The sequence below is a fragment of the Stegostoma tigrinum genome, chromosome 6, assembly GCF_030684315.1.
Source record: "Stegostoma tigrinum isolate sSteTig4 chromosome 6, sSteTig4.hap1, whole genome shotgun sequence".
NCBI lineage: Eukaryota > Metazoa > Chordata > Chondrichthyes > Orectolobiformes > Stegostomatidae > Stegostoma > Stegostoma tigrinum.
In genome coordinates this window covers 84,288,080-84,304,987 of record NC_081359.1, presented here as the reverse complement: position 1 = coordinate 84,304,987, position 16,908 = coordinate 84,288,080, and the positions used below count along the sequence as shown (strand labels likewise).

At 40.2% G+C, this 16,908-nt stretch overlaps 1 protein-coding gene across 9 annotated transcripts in view; it reads right to left on the bottom strand.

Annotated features, from left to right (window-relative positions):
• nbeaa (neurobeachin a) overlaps positions 1–16,908 on the bottom strand; it is an 828,675-nt gene that overhangs the window by 88,476 nt on the left and 723,291 nt on the right. For all 9 annotated transcript variants that reach the window (XM_059646713.1, XM_059646714.1, XM_059646715.1 and 6 more), the window contains one exon: positions 8,292–8,411. In XM_059646713.1, the coding sequence (XP_059502696.1) occupies positions 8,292–8,411 (120 nt within the window). The remainder of the gene's footprint in view (positions 1–8,291; positions 8,412–16,908) is intronic.

The following is a 16,908-nucleotide window of genomic DNA, read 5'->3' as shown; positions in this document are numbered from 1 at the left end:
CCTCAACATGAATTAAACAATCTGAAAACCTCTTGCCACACTATATGCTAACACAATACAGGTCCTTTGAAAGAAAAATCAACGTGAAGGTTTGATTTCCCAAATCCTAGCCCCAGATTAAATTTACCAGATTACATCGTTGCAGGCACTAAGGCACTACAAAGCATAACATGACCAAAACAGATGACATTCTGCTTGTAATGTGGCTCTATATAGGTTTTTCTTGGGTCATAGAGGTATGACAATGCAAAAAAAATCCACTACAGTCACTAAAGTCATTAATTAAATTTGATACCTCAGTCCTGTAGTTTGTCAGGGATGTGATTGAGAAAAGGCATTATTAATTGTTAGATACAAGACATTTTCCTCTAGTCCTTCAAAAAATGCTTTGATTATTTACCACTTTTACAACACATAACATCAAGTACAGTTTGTTTAAATTAATGAAGGTAATGTAATCCCTTCTCATTAACACTTAAAAGTAATTTTTTCCTTAGCTTCATTTAAAATACACCAAAGAAGTGTGGAATATGGCAAAACACCAGCTAAGGCAGACATTTTGCAGACAATCTTATAGAAAACTAACAGGGGATTTTAATAATAGAGAGCTACTCAGTCTCCTGACTATCTCAAATTCTACCTTTGCAGTGGAGGAGGAAAATAGTGTTATTGAAGTGTACTAACCAAATAAAAGGCATTGCATTGTGATACAGAAGTCTCTCTAGCCACAAGTAAGTGTCATTAGCTGGTATTTATTACTACTGAATTAATCAAAACTGTTCTTTTAAACCAGATCCTACGTAAAGTTTACATTCCACTGTTATCACAACATAGTGTTATTATGGCTGCACAGTGAAATGAAATCCAAAACATACGTTTCCACTTTTCTAATGTAATTCATTGCATGCTTTTAAAAATACCATCTTTTCTACTTCTTGATCCCCTAGCGTCCATTAATTCTGGAAATGGACTGACTAATCATTCAGAAACTCTCCCCATTAACTGTATTAATTTACTCTGTTTTAATGGCATTTTGTCAAACACATGAGGCCTGCAAAGCCTTTGGAGAACACACAGTGGCTAGTTTGCACAGTTTTTATTTAATAAAGAAAAGTCTGGATAGTGATTCCTTTGCTTGTCAGTACATTTTAAAAAATCAGTGTGAAGCCAACTGGACTAGCTAAGGTCTTTTCCGGGTGACTTGTTTCCTGAAAGGTCACGTTTCTAACAGCCACTCTTTTCCCAGCTTGCTCTCATTACCACAGGGGGAGGCCAGGATTAATAAAGAAAGATTGTAAAACATAGATTCTTGACCAATTTTGGGGCCTGCAAGATCATATATCAAACTTTTCTTTTGATCGGATTCCAAAGTTACCTGTAAATTCAACACATACTTATATGAAACACACATGTATATATTTAGGCTTTAATGCATTGTTGTGCACAATGTTACTTCTCTCTTTCCCTCAAAAGTATTTAGGGAATAGACAGATACACACAAGTGAGGGTATTTTGTGTAATTTCACTGGGTCCAAGCCATCTATTGTAAGAAAGAGTAGCTTTCAGAACAAGCTGTATATAAAACAGAATGTGTTATTATGGTTAATTAAGTGCCCCAGGCAAATGTAACTAGCATTAGATGAACCACAACAATATGACACATTGAGGACAAATGCAATTCCTGCTGTGTTTTACTGTAGTGAGACAAACACTAAGTCAACACTAGCAGAACTATTATAATATTGTACCTTGGAAACAGTACGGACTGCAGATGCTGGAAGTACAGTCAATAAACGTGGAGCTGGAAAAGCACAGTAGGTCAGACAGCATCCGAGGAGCAGGGAAGTCAACATTTCAGCCCAAAATCCTTCTTCAGGCCTGGGGAGAGGGAGGGGAGCCCAAAAATAAATAGAGAGAGGGAGGTAGGTAGATGGGGTGGAGACAGGTGGGTGAGTTATTGTGGTTAGTCAGTGGGAAGTGTGGATAGATAGGTGAGTCAGAACATGGGACAGGTTGTGGGGAGAAGAGATTTTGAAGCTGGTGACGTCAATATAAAGGTCATTAGGCTGTATGCTCCCAAGGCGAAATGTCAAGTGTTGTTCGTCCAGTTTATGTTTGGCCTTACTCTTGACATTGGAGGAAGCCAAGGATGGACATGTCACCAAGGGAGTGGGAGGCAGAGTTAAAGTGGACGGTGACTTTGAAGTTGGATTGGTTGGTGCATGCAGAGCACAGATCCACCACAAATTGGTCCCTGAGTCTGCATTTGATTTTCCCCGATATAGAGGGGACCACGTTGGGAGCAAGGAATACAGTAGATAAGGTTAGATGAAGTGCCGGTGAATCTCTGCCGGAATAGAAGGATTGTTTGGAGCCTTGAACGGAGGTGATGGAGGAGGTGTAGAGGCAGGTGTAGCATCTCCTGCGGTGGCAGAGAAAGGTACCTGGTGTGGTGGATGGGTTGTTGGGGAGCTGACAAAGGAATCACAGTGTTAACAGTCCAGTGGAAAGCGGAAGGGGTGGGGAGGGAAATATCTTTTTGGTGGTGGGGTCTGATTGTAGGTCGTGGAAAAGTTGGACAATGCTACGTTGTATTCGGAGGTTGGTGGGGTGGTATGTGAAGTCTAAGGGGACTCTATCCTTATTGTTGTTAGGAGTACCAGGTTTTAGGGCAGAAGCATGGGAAATGGGGGAGACATGGTTGAGGGCACCTTTAATAACAGAGGACAGGAAACTATGGTCCCTAAATGGGAAGATATCTGGGAAGTCCAAGGGTATAATGCTTCATCTCAGCCTCCTCCACTGTCAGATGGAGGTCAAATGTAAACTAAAGGAACAACAACTTACATTTTGCCTAGGGAGCTTACAGCCCAATGGCCTGAATATTGACTTCACTAGCTTCAAAATCTCTCCACCCTCAACCTGACCATCTTCTGATTCATCTATCCGCTCCACCCTTCCACTGACCAACCACAATAATCCTCACACTGGCATCCAACCATCTCCATTCCACCTGTCCTCCCCTGCCAACCCTACTCCCCTCACTATTTATTTCTGGGCTCCCCAGACCTGAAGAATGATTTTGGCCCGAAATGTTGACTTCCCTGGTGCTTGGATGCTGTCTGACCAGCTGTGCTTTACCAACTTCACATTTATTGACAATATTGTACCTGCCTTGTTTGTAGTTTCTGTTATTAACACCAACCCTGCTAATTAATTTTGTTCAGACACATCTTTTAGCCAACAGTTCGAGGGAAAAAAATGACGAGACAGGATACAACAAATGCTATTTAGTACAAATTTATTTTTGGTGCATTATTCAGCAGAAATTCTGCACCAATATCAGGAAGAATACAAAGCCAAATAGCTGTATATATTCAATGAAGCAGCACCATCCCACACCCAATTCATTTTCTCAGATGTAGGAATAGAGTGGGGGAAGGATTTCTTGCTCACAAACAGGGAGGACCTAAGTAAAAGTCAATTAATTGGCTTGTGAACACATTTTTCAGTTGCACCCTCCACAAGAAGCTAAGTTAGGTACCCAAGGACAAACTTGTGGTGACATACCTCGGGCCAGTTCTCCAGGCAGGCTTTGATGCCTTCCCTGGTTGTCTGGTCACAGCTGTGGCGACAGGGTGCCCTGTGGAGTGAAGTCCCTTCTACGGTGGTTTCCTGATTACTGTGACCAGTTTTATTTCAAGAGTTTAAAAGTTGCAGAGAAATAGTTCCTCAAGAACCCATGATCACTTCTCTCTCAAAGGGCAAGGGCAGTAGATACATGGGAACATTGCCAGCTGCAAATTTCCCTCCAAGTCATTCACCATCCTGACTTGCAAATATATTGCCATTCCCTCAGTATTGTTAAGTCAAAATCCTGGAATTCCTTCCCCAACAGCACTGCAGGTCCATCTTCAGCAGATGGACTGCAGCAGTTCTAAAAGGCAGCTCAGCGCTACCTTCTCAAGAACAACTAGGGATGGCCAATAAATACTAGCAAACGAAGTGAAAATATCCACCTACGCTCCCTGAGTAAATAGAAGGATCACACCCACTTTTTTTTCTCTCTCTCTCTTACCTGAAACGGCAGGCTCTTCCCAAACTGCAGGACCTCCTGCTGGCTCTTGAGTCTCAGAGCCTGTCCACTGATCTTAAGTCAATAGCTAGCCTGCAACCTGGCCATTAGTTGGCCAGGATAACAAGGTGTGGAGCTGGATGAACACAGGAGGCCAAGAAGCATCTTAGGAGCAGGAAAGCTGACGTTTCGGGTCAAGACCATTCATCAGTTCAGGGAAAATCACTGGCGGGAGGTGACTGCTGTTCAGACACTGCAGAGTTCTTACCTCCATTTGATTCTGACATTGAGCCCTGAACCAAAACTCAAAATTTTATCACATATCTCAAGCTGAAGTTTGAAAACTGAATCATCTTTGACTAAATAACAACGGTTTGAAACAGTGTTAGATGGTTTCAACCAAGACAGCAGCACTTAAAACTTAAAACACTAAATGCTAATCATACTTGAAAAAAAACTGTTTAGTATGTTTCTACGGTACAATGGGACAGTTATTGTCAGCTCAAACCTTCACATCAAGCAAAGCTGAGCACTGTAATTCATTTGTCAAGCCTCTTGAAGTAGTCAAGCTGCCTTACAATGGCCTTGTTCCTATTCAAATTCACGAAGGTTAATTTTAGGACCTGCTTCCTTCACAATTATTTAAATTTTCCTTACCTATCTTAAGCCTAAAAAATTGATCTGCTGCTGTAAGTCTTGTCGTGGCAAAGAAATCAGATAAATATAAATACGAATCAAAGGAGAATAAAAAGCGGCAACAGTAAGATGTGAAATAATTGACAAGAGGTGAGGTAATATAAAATTCTCACAGCTATGTAACCACAGTTAGCATGAATCTACATTTAAAATGTTCTCTGATAGTCCTTTCTTATACTTCATGTCTGAGATGAGTAGGAAGATGAGTGTGGTGTAAACTCTTTCCAAATATTAAAATGTAATGGGCGGTCAGGTATCCTGGCGCATGCATAAGCTCCCATATCACTGAGTAGTAAGGGATGCACTGCACCCAGTAAACTTATCTGGTGAACAAAGGAGGCAGGAGGAGGATTGGTCATTTTGCCCTTCAAGCTTGCTCTGACATTCAATGAGATCATGGCAGATTTGGTTGCAGTCTCAGCTCCACTTTCCTGTTTGTGCCCCCACTCCTCCCACTTCCATCACTCACCAAGAGGTCTTGACCCCCCAGCCTACAAAAAACAAATCTATTTGACTTACCTCTGAATAAATTCAATATCACAAAACTCCCTAACCTTCTGGAAAAGTGGATTTCAGAGATTAACAACCCTCAGGGAAAACAATCTTTCCTTGTCTTGGTCTTAAAAGCGAAGTCTCTTAGCTCTTAAACTATGTCCTCGAGTTCTACGTTCCCCAAGGAGAAGGAACATCATTCAAGTATCCATCTTGTCAAATCCATCAGGATCTTAAATTTTTCAATTAGATGGTCTCTCATTCTTCAGAAACGAATTGCTACATCCTGTCCATCCTTCCCTCAGAAGATGTTCTGCTCATTCCAAGTAATGAATCAAGTAAACCTTCTCCATGTTGTTTCTAACGTAATTATAGTTTTCCTTAAATAAGAAAACCAAAATTGTACAGGGTACTCTAGATACTTTCTCACCATTGCCTTGTACAGCTTTTGTTTTTTTTCATTCATGGAATGTGGGCATCGCTATCTAGATCAATATTTATTTCCCATTCCAAGTTGGCCTGAGAAGATGGCTGTGAGCTATTATCTTAAACAGCTGGAGTCCATATTCTTAGGCTGATTCAGACTGCTGTTAAGGAGGGAGTTTCAGGATTTTGACTCAGCGACACCGAAGGAACAGTGATGTATTTCCAAGTCAGGACGGTGAATGGCCTGGAGGGAAATGTGCAGTAGGTGGTGCTTCCATATATCTGTTGCCTTATCTATCTAAATATAAGTCGATTTAATTTGGAAAGTGCTGTCTGAGGACCCTTGGAGAATTTCTGCAGATGGTACATATTGCTTCTATCGATCTTTCACAGTAGAGGAAGTTGATGTTTGTGACTGTTGTGCCAAATGTGCAGGCCGCTTTTTCCTGGCTGCTGTCAAGCTTCTCGAGTATTGTTAGAGCTGCACTTGTCCAGGCAAGCAGGGAGTATTCTATCACACGCCTTGTGTTCAGGCTTTGGGAGTTAGGATGTGAGTTACTTGCTGCAGGATATGAGCATCTGATATTCTCTTGTCGCCATTGTATTTATATGGCTAGTCCACTTCAGTTTCTGGTTAATGGTAATCCATAGAATGTTGATATTGGGGGATTCCGTGATGGTTACACCATTGAATGTCAAGAGATGATGGTTAGAATCTCTCTTGTTGGAGATTGTCATTGTCTGGCATTTGTGTGGCACAAATGTTACTTGCTACTTTTCAGCCCAAGTCTGATATTGTTGAAGTCTTGCTGCATTTGGTTCTGGGTTGTTTCAGTAGTCACAAATGGTGCTGAATATTGTGCAAATAACCCCGAGCATCCTATTTCTGACATTATGATGGAGGGAGGGTCATTGATAAAGCAGCTGAAGATGACTGAGCCTGTGACATTACCCTGAGGAACATCTACACAGATGTCCTGGTATGACTGACTTTCAATAACTACAACCATCTTCTATTGTGCCAGGTATGTCTTCAACCAGAGGGGAGTTTACCTGCTGATTCCCATTGACTTTAGGCTTGCTTGGAATCCTCGATGTCACACTCAATCAAGTGCAACTTTGATGGGAAGGGCAGTCACTCTCACCTCCCCCATGAAGTAGAATTCACTTATTTTTACATTCCATCCCTTTGCAATAAACAACATTTCATTTACAGTCCCAACAACTCACTAAACCTGTCTTCTGGCTCTGTCATTTGTGAACCAATACCAGCATCCCCTGTGCCTCATGATTCTATAATCTCTCCTCATTTAAAATAATATATACTTTTTTAATATTTCCTGGCCAAAGTGGACAAATTCACATTCTTTCACATTATACTTCATCTGCCATTTTTTTACACTAACTCAAAATATACACAACCTTTGCAGACTTTCTTCCTCCTGTTGATAACTTACCTTCCTACCTATCTTGTCATCAGCAAATTTATTTACCATACATTCAGCCCTGCATCTATGTCTTTGACATAGATTATAAACAATTTAGACACAATATTCATTCTTGTGGCAGTTCACTAGTTACTGCTTACCAACCTAACTATTAATTTATGTATACTCTCTGGTTCCTGTTGCTGGCTAATCCTTACACCATGCTAATACTTAACCTCCTCCACCACGTGTTCTTGTGTGACAAGCTTTGAAATGGCAGCTTGTAAGATGTCTTTTGGAAATCCAAGTACAGCATAGCATTTTTTTCTGAAGAAGGGTCCAGACCCAAAACATCAGCTTTCCTGCTCCTCTGATGCTGCTTGGTTTGCTGTGTTCATCCAGCTCTACACCTTGTTATCTCAGATTCTCCAGCATCGGCAGTTCTTACTATCTCTACGCCATGTTTACTCATTCCCCTTTAACCATAATGCATGTAAACTTCACAAAAAAACAGTGGCTCAGTGCTTAGCACTGCTGTCTCACAGCTTCAGGAACCTCAGTTCGATTCCATCCTTGTGAAACTGTCTATGTGGAGTTTGCATATTGTCTCTGTCTGTGTGGGTTTCCTCTAGATGTTCTGGTTTTCTCCGACAGTCCAAAGATGTGCAGATTAGGTGGACTGGCTGTGCTAAGTTGCCCATAGTGGTCACAGATGTGCAGGCTAGCTGGATTAGCCACAGAAATACAAGGCTACAGGGATAGGATAGGGGGTTGGATCTGGGTGGGATGCTCTTTGGAGGCCGGTGTGGACTTGAGCTGAATAGCCAGCTTCCACATGGTTGGCATTCTATGAAACTAGTTGATAATGATTTCCCTGTTACAAAGCCATGTTAACTCTATCTTACTATATTATGTTTTTCTAGGCATCCTTCTTTAACCTTCTTCATAATGGTTTCCATTAATTTCTCTGTCAGACATTTAGCTAACTGGCTACAGCTTCCTGTTTCATGTATGTTCCCTTCCTTAAATATAAGTATTGCGTTGTCTATTTTCCAATCCACTGGGACTCTTCCTGAATCTAAGAAATTTTATAAGAAAACTTGAATAACTAAAAATGAACAGGCATATGTAGGGAAACAGACTTGATGTACTTCAATGCGGTCAGCAATGCTTACTTTTACATCTGATGTGTCTCTTTGACAGTTCCTCCACGATTTGGTGATGGAGGAGAATGTTCTCTCTGGATAATCAAATTTTCCTTCATTTGCATTCAGGAAAAATGTGGTAAATGGCTCCTATGAAATAAACCCAAAAAATTACATTTAATTGACAGAATGAGTAGAAATAATGATTATGTAATAGCAAAATGAAGTCTGATCGATAAACATTGAGATCAGCAGTAAGTGTGCATCAAAACTAAAGAATAACACATAAACTACAAAAATATCCAATGGATTTGAACAGGCCATCTGTATAAAAGTTGTCTATTCCCTAAATATAATTAAATAAAACAGCAGCAGGTAAAATATTCAAAATGCATACAAAGGTTCCAATTATAGCTTCAGTGATATAGTAAAGACAAGAATAATTTCTTTAAGAGCAAAATATATTGCATTCACTGTTCCTAATGTGGTCTCTCCTGTACTGAGAGATCAAATGCAGATTAGGTGACAGCTTTGTGAACCATTATCTCTGTCTGTGTGGGTTTCCTCTAGGTGTTCTGGTTTTCTCCCACAGTCCAAAGTTGTGCAGATTAGGTGGACTGGCCGTGCTAAATTGTTTTTGGTACACAGGTGTGACATCTTAAGGTTGCCTACCATTTTAACTCTCCATCTCACTCCCTGTCAGACTTTGGCCTCATATAATATTTCAATGAAACTCAATTTAAACTTGAGGAATAGCAACTTGTCTTTCATCTAGGCATTGACAATTTTCCAAACTGAAAAATGAGTTCATAAGGTTTGGAGCAGAACTATAATTTCCATTTTGTTTTTGGACAGTGGCTGTATATGATGATTCTGCTTTTTTCACTTATTCATCCCCTAGCTACATTTTTGTTTCTTTATTTGTCCATTGCCATTAGCTCATGCTTTGGACCATGTGCCCTTTTGCCATTTAACCTCGCTTGCTTTCCACCCTTTCACACATTTTCACTTATCCTTTCTCCCATCCCACCTCTCTCTCCCTACACATTCTGTTTCTCAAGTGCTCACATTGCTGACAAGAGGTCACTGGTTTTAAATATTCACTGTGTTTCTCTCTACAGATGCTGCAAGATCTGCTAAGATTTCCAGTATTACTTTTTTTTGAAATCTTGTAATAAGTCCTTTCAATTTATTTTCAAATTATCTAGAGATTGCACCTTTTTGTTTCTTTTTATTATTCTATGTACTTTTGTATCAATGAGCAAAGTTAGCAACACTTTTCAACCAAATCAATCATTTTGATAATTATGTCTCTAATTAGCCAGAGTCATAATGCATAGAAGCAAACTCTTTGATCCAAATCATCTGCACTGACCAGACATCCCAATCTGACCCAGTACCATTTGCTAGCATTTGGCCCATATCCCTCTAAACCCTTCCAATCAACAGATACCTTTTAAATGTTGTCATTTTACCTGCCTCATTCCATACATGCACTAACCTCTGCCTGAAAAAGTTACCCCTCACATTCTTTTTAAACCTTTAGTTTTGAATTCTCCCACTCTAGAAAAAAGACCTTGGATTCTCCCTCTATCCATGTGCTTCATGATTTAGTAAAGTGCCATAAGATCACACCCACCCCCACCTCCAAACGCCGCCCACACCCCTAAAAGTCACCAGCGCTCCGGAGAAAAAGCCCCGGCTTATTGAGGCTCTTCCGACAGCTCAAACCCTTCAGTCCCGGCAACATGCTTGTAAATATTGTTTGTACCCCCTCAAATTTAACAACATCCTTCCTATAGCAGGCAACCAGAATTGCCCAAAAGAAAAAAAAATTGCAGAACTGCAGCAAGGTGACAGGGAATGGGACTACCTGAGATACACTTGTAGAGAGGTGGTGCATACATGAGTGGTGGAATGGAATCCTGTATTGTAGCTTTTCCACATTTCCATTGTTCTTTTTTTGATGGGTAATGCAATTTGATTGGCAACGGTTACGAACAGTGTGTGTAAACAGGATGGAGGTGAAAGTGTCTCTGTGAAAGGAGAGAGATAATCCAGGTGCTTTGTCAAAAAAGTCAAAACCTATATTTCTTTGATTTATTGTGAGGTTAAACATTTTATAAAATTAATCCAGAGTAACATTCAAGTAAAGAGGAGAGGAGCTGACTTAAAAGGGAAAGAGGCAAGGGTATAAGGAAGTGAAGCGGAGCAGCTGTAAGAAAAAATAGAGAAATAAGGCACTGGCTTTGTTCTTGTTTATGCTCACTAAGCTGCCAGGAGGGGCTAATAGAAAACCAGAGCTCGATATATCCATTCCTTCTGTGGAGCGTAATCTCCATCCAACCTTCAAGCAGAGTCAAACCAATTCTACTTAACTTGGCACCAGGGTGAACACAGTAAATTATGCAGATTTTTTTGCCAGCTTAGTTCCAGGCACTGAATTCAGTTGGGGGACAGGGAAGTCTCAGAGAAAGTGGAAGATGTATCTACTTGTCCAGAAAGTCTAACCCATGGGTGGCTACAAATTGGTGTGCCAATGGAGACTACCTTATTGGCTACAATCATGAATAGAAAAAGCAATGGAATATCAAAAGGCACTGTTAGCTCCTTCAGTAACAAAGCAGAGAGCCTGGACTTCCAGCCTAGTCTCAGTGTTACATAGTTAAATAGTATCATTCCAAAAGTAAAACATCATTTGGTTACTGCTTTGGAATATCTGGCAGCCCTCTATTGAGTGTGATGAAGTAGATGCCAGGGGGCCTGATCTATTGAAGGGTGACATTTCTTTCTTTAGGCTTTGGGAGACACACTGGAGGGCAGAATAAGATGTAGCTACCTAGATTCTTCCTGATGGGTTGTGGAATCTCATGGCAACATTTTTTTTCATTCATCGGGATGTTTCTAGCTAGGCATAACACAATATAAATGGAAAATTGGATATCAGTCCTGGAGTACAGGCGAAAACATCCCTATTTCAGGAGTAGTTAGCATCAAAATTGATAAATCATAGAAGGTGGCCAACTTTTGACCCCCAAAAAATAAACCTGAATATTTTTAAAAGGCAAAGAAGTAGATGGCAAGGAAGTAGAAACTGTGGTGAAATGGAAGGAATTTAATTTTCAGCTACACAAATTTTAAAATACACAGGGCAAAAAGTAACTAAAGGTTTAGTAGAACATTGGCCTTTATAAACAAAGAAATTGGAACATGAAGCAAAGGAAACCATGTCACAATTGTACAGAACCTTAGTCAGATCCAGCCAAACCATCATCTCTTTCAAGGTCTGTCATTGTTCACAAACCAATCTTTGATTCTAATCCAACTAGGTCAGATCCCTTTCCTCTCACTGTTGCTCGTCCCGCTCCATTTAAGTATTTTCAAACTGGATAGTTGTTCGTCCTTTTCAATTGCTATCATAAGCCTGATGATATTACAATTGTTGATGCCCAACGCTTTGTGACTGAAACACACTCCACTTGCCCCACTTCACTTTGCAGAATTAGATCCTGCACTGCTTTCTTTCTCATTAGATTAGAAACATATGATTCAGAAAATTCTCTTGCATATGGCTCAGGAATTCCTCCTCTTTATCCTGTTAGTAAGTCTGCATCTCTGAAAAGTTCAGATCTTCTTTGACTTCTGCCTACATAAATTTCTTGTTTTTAAACGTAATTTCCTTATGAACTTTCCTCGCCATATTTTTGACTTAATTTTTTCCACTGAACTTTTATATCAAGATTTTCCATTTTCCAATGCAAATATTTATTAAATCTAACAAATTATATAAAATCCCTCTGCAAAGAAATTTTATGTCTTTTTCTTTCCCATCACATAACTGAAACTTATAAGGGATGTGAAAAATAATCAAGAATGACATGTTTAATAATAACATGATTTGTGTTCCTTACCTCTTCATTAAGATTGTACATCAATAACTTAGCCTATCTCAAAAGCTGGAGCTTTGAATATTTATTCACCAACAGTTGTGACATTCCACTCTGCATTCTGAGCATGTGTAATTTGAAGAGTTGCCTAGTTTGCAAATTGGAGTTAAAGGACAGAAAGGCACATCTTCTCATATTTTGACGATGTGGAAGCTTCTTGCTTTTCTGAAAAGACTTTGATAGAAACTAAAGCTTGAACTCTCAAAGCTTTTACTCCAGACAAGTGATTAATTTATATAAAAATATTGCTATTAGCATATTTCTGTTATTATTTCTCCAAAAAAATTAAATTTTAGCCACATCAGCTGTTACTATGGTTTCTTTGTTGATGGCTAGAAAACAAAAGAGACTTTATTGCGTCAATGTTAGAAACGTAGGTCCTTTTAAGGGTAAATCTGAACAGTTTCTGAGTTGATTGAGAGCACATGACGCTCACTAACACTCATACGTATCTGAATGGGTTGATTTAAAAAGAATATTAAGACCTGGTTTCTGGTTATAATGCCCAGAGGGGCAGCATGTGTTAGATAACTAATTAGGGGTATTTGACAACTTGTTGGTGGCTCTCTTTAAAACAAGCAGAATTCTGAGGACTCTTGTGATGTAGTGGTAGTGTCCCAATTGCTTAGCCAGGAGGCTAGGGTTCAAGTCTCATCTGCCCCAGAGGTGTGATGTAACTTGTTTGAAAGGTTGTTTAAAGCTAAATTAAAACTGGAGTTTGAGCATCACAATCGTTGGACCAGGTGGCTCAGGTTCAAGTTCCATTTGCTGCAGAGGTGTGTAATGACATCTCTGAACAGGTTGCTTAGAAAACAATCAAAAAATATTGGTTTCTGCTTACACTGCCCTGGTGATGTTCTGATTGGCAGTGTGTGCAACTTGATTTATTGGTAGTATCTGATTAATTGTTGATGGCTACTCAAAAAGAAGGAGCAGTATTCTGAGAGAGCTTGTAATGCAGTTGTAATGTCCATATCTCTGAGTCTGAGGGCTGGGGCTCAGGTTCTACCTATGACAGACATGTGTTATAGTGTATCTGAAGTAGATTAAAACAAACAGTTGGTTTATTGGTCTTGACACGCATTGGTAGAGTCCCTGTCTCTGGTTCAACTCCTGCCTGCTCCAGAGGGATGTCGTAATATATGTGAACAAAATACAAACGGCTGGGTTCTTATGGAAGACTCTCTTGATGGGGGTTCTCCTGTATTCCACCTGGAACCTTCTAAGGAAGTTGCTGTGTGCAGTCGTCTGATAGAAATGCACGTTAGGTTGGTTTAGTATCTTGGCCAATTTTTTAATCTGTGGTGCTGCAGAGTCTGTGGACCACAAATATGTTGGTTGCTGAAGATTGCAATACCTTTTTAGTTATTTGAAGAATTTGTTGCTGTTCTTTTAGTTACACTTCAGTCTCATGTTCCCAATCTTTGGGCACATTGTGTACAGGACTTCTTTGCAGGTCAAGATGAAAGATATGTCAATAGGTCCAGGGAGAGGGCTATGAAGGGGCTATAATTCCTGGTGGCCTGTCTCTTTTCTGAAACTCCTTTTGTGTCCAAGCACCCTTGAAAAGAAAGCAGCCAGTGTCGATCAGCAGCCTCAAAGCTGTTAGGGTCTGGAGTTCATTATCTCCCTCTCCAATGTTGTTTTGACTTACTTCTCCCTGTTGTTCCCTACTTTTTATTATTGTAACATGTTTTATGTTATTTGATAAATAGTTATTCGGATGATTTGGTGGTGCATTTTTCAAAATAATTTTTAAAAAGCTGGATTCCCCATATTGTTCTGAAGATATTGATCTTGTCTGATCTCAGAAGCTACCTGTCACCTCTGGTGGGTAGTGGTTGTAACTAATAATGGGAGCTTTGTTGAATTTGTAACGGATTATTAAAATTTTATAGAAAGGACTGAAAGAACTGTGGATGCTGTAAATCACAAACAAAAACAGAAGTTGCTGTAAAAGCTCAGCATCTATGAACAGAAATAAGAGTTAATGTTCGGGTCTAGAGTAGTCAACATTTCAGGTATTAACCTTCTTCGGGCTTCAGGTATTAATACCCGAAACACTGATTGCTCCTTTTCTCCAGATGCTACCTGGTCTGCTGTTTTCCCAGCCTCCTGTTTGTCTACCTTGGATTCCAGCATCTGCAGTTTTTTTTTGTCTCTAATGGACACTGTTAGTTGGCTAACAATAGGTAGTGTGTAATGGCAAACTATGTGACAACAAGATCTGGTGTGTGGGTAGGGAGCTAGCACATGGAAGAGGTCAGGTCCTAAAATTATTGAACTCAATATTGAGGTCACTCCAAACAGAAAATGAGGTGCTGTTCTTCCAGGTTGCACTGAGCTTTGGTGAAACACTACAGCAAGCCTGAGACAGAGATGTTGGCCAGGGAACAGGGTGGTGTGCTAATGTGGCAGGCAACTGGAAGCTCAGGGTCATTTTAGCAGGCAGAACATAAATGTTCTGCAAAATTGTCATTCAGTCTGCACTTTGTTTTCCCAATGTAGAACCACATTGTGAGCAGCGAATGCAGTAGACCAGATTCTGGGAAGTGCAAGTAAAGAGGTGCTTCAGCTAGACAGTACATTTGAGCTCTTGGGACTGAGGAGGGAGGAGGTAAATGTGAAGGTGTTAAACCTTTGGCAGTTGCAGGGGAAGGTGCACTGGGGCTGTAGGGCGTTGTTGGGAATGAAGGAAGAGTGAACCAGGGTGTTCCAGAGGGAATGGTGCCTGCGGAAGGTAGACAAGGGAGGGGAATAGGTGTCAGGTGGTGGCATCTCACTAAAGGTGGCAGAAATGGCAGCTGTTGATCTTCTGGATGTGGATGCTGGTGGGACGGTACGTAAGGACAAGGGGAACCCTATTGCTGTTGTGGGATGGAAGACGGGGGTGAGAGTGGAAGTGCAGGAGATGGGTCAGACCCAATTGAGACCACTGTCAACAACGATGCTGGGGACTCCTCAATTGAGGAAGAAGGTGGATATTTCGGAGCCTCCCTTGTCAAAGCTGGCCTCATTTGAGCGTATATGATGGAGACGGTGGAACTGAGAGAATGGAATGGAGACTTTACAGAAAGCAAGGAGGAAGGACGTATAGTCCAGGTAGCTGTGGGAGTCGGTGGGTTTATAGTGGATATTAGTGGCCAGTCTATCCCCAGAAATAGAAACAGAGATGTTGAGAAAGGGAAGGGAGGAGTTGATAACCTTGTTATCATATTGTTTGCCAATACACACTACGTAGTCTTAGCCACTAACAGTTCCCATTGATAGCTATTCGCCCTCCTAGCCAGATTGTTATCCACACCTTTGTCCAAATGTTCTTCTCTCCCTTTTGTCTCTATTTCCATCTATCCTTTACTCCTGATGCCCTCCCCTTGACCATATCTTCTGCATATAAACTAACATTTTCCTTGCTACCATCAGTTCTGAGCAAGGGTCACCAGACCCAAAACATTAACTCTGATTTCTGTTCACTGATGTTGCCAGACCAGCTGAGCTTTTCCAGCAACATCTGTTTTTGTTTTATAGAAAGGAATTGGGTTATTTGCTCCTGGTGGACAGTGTTTCCAATTTGTTTACTGGGTGTTTTGTAAATTTGGTTATGGATTATTAAACAAAAACACAAGAGCTGGATTCTTTCCCAGTGTTGGGGATGGGTGGTGTCATTGGCTTCTGGACAGGGAAGGGTCCTAGAAGGGGAAGATGGAAATTGATGTTTGTGCTAATCTTATTTGTAAGTTTACAATCAAACCCCTGTGAATCTCAATGTAGGAGCAGATGCTGGAACAATACTGAAACAACAAATGCTGGAGATCATGACAGGTCAGACAGCATCCATGACGAGACAGTGAGCTAACATTTTGAATCTAGATGACTCTTCATCAGAGCTTCAGGTAGATTTGAATCCTTAACTTGCTCTCTCTCCATGGATGCTATCTTGACTCACTGTGATCTCCAGCATTTGTTGTTCCCTGTAAATCTCAATGTCTTTTGCTGCCTAATTCAACAAATGGATGTCGGTCTATTAAGTATTGTGTTCAATTTAAAACCTCACTGGAACAATGTTTTGATTTTTAAGGAAGTTATTTTACTAGAAAGCTTGGAAAATTCATATGCAATTAACAGTTGAGCTGATTGTGTTTTTTTAATTCCAAAATTATTATAAACACTTGCATTTATATAGCAATTTTATGAATTCAGGATATCCCAAAGTGCTTTACTGCTAATGAATTATGTTTAAAAGAATAAGTTACTATTTTAATGTAGGAATGAAAAATCATATAAATCGGCAAACACAGTAACTGTAAGTTGTCATCAAATCTGTGCTTCCGGAATGCATATCGTAAAATTGAATATCATAATTTATATCATTAGATTTAAAGAAGCAGAAGATTTAAGATAGGAACATAAATGTGGCAAGCAACTGAAGTTGGGACTTGTAATGCTGTCTGACTCTGTTAATCCCTTAAAAATTGCCTTTGAGCTTTCCCTTGAGAAATTGTTGGGGAAATGTTTTCTTGAATCTATTAACTGTGGGTTTTCAGGCCACAGCTCACCACCACCTTCTCAAGGGTAATTAGGAACAGACAATAAATTGTGGCCTTGCCAATGATGGGTACAGCCCACTAATGAATAAAAGTAAGTTTGCCAAGGTTAGACATCATCCCAGAACTACCACAGCCTGCATCCCATTACTGGAA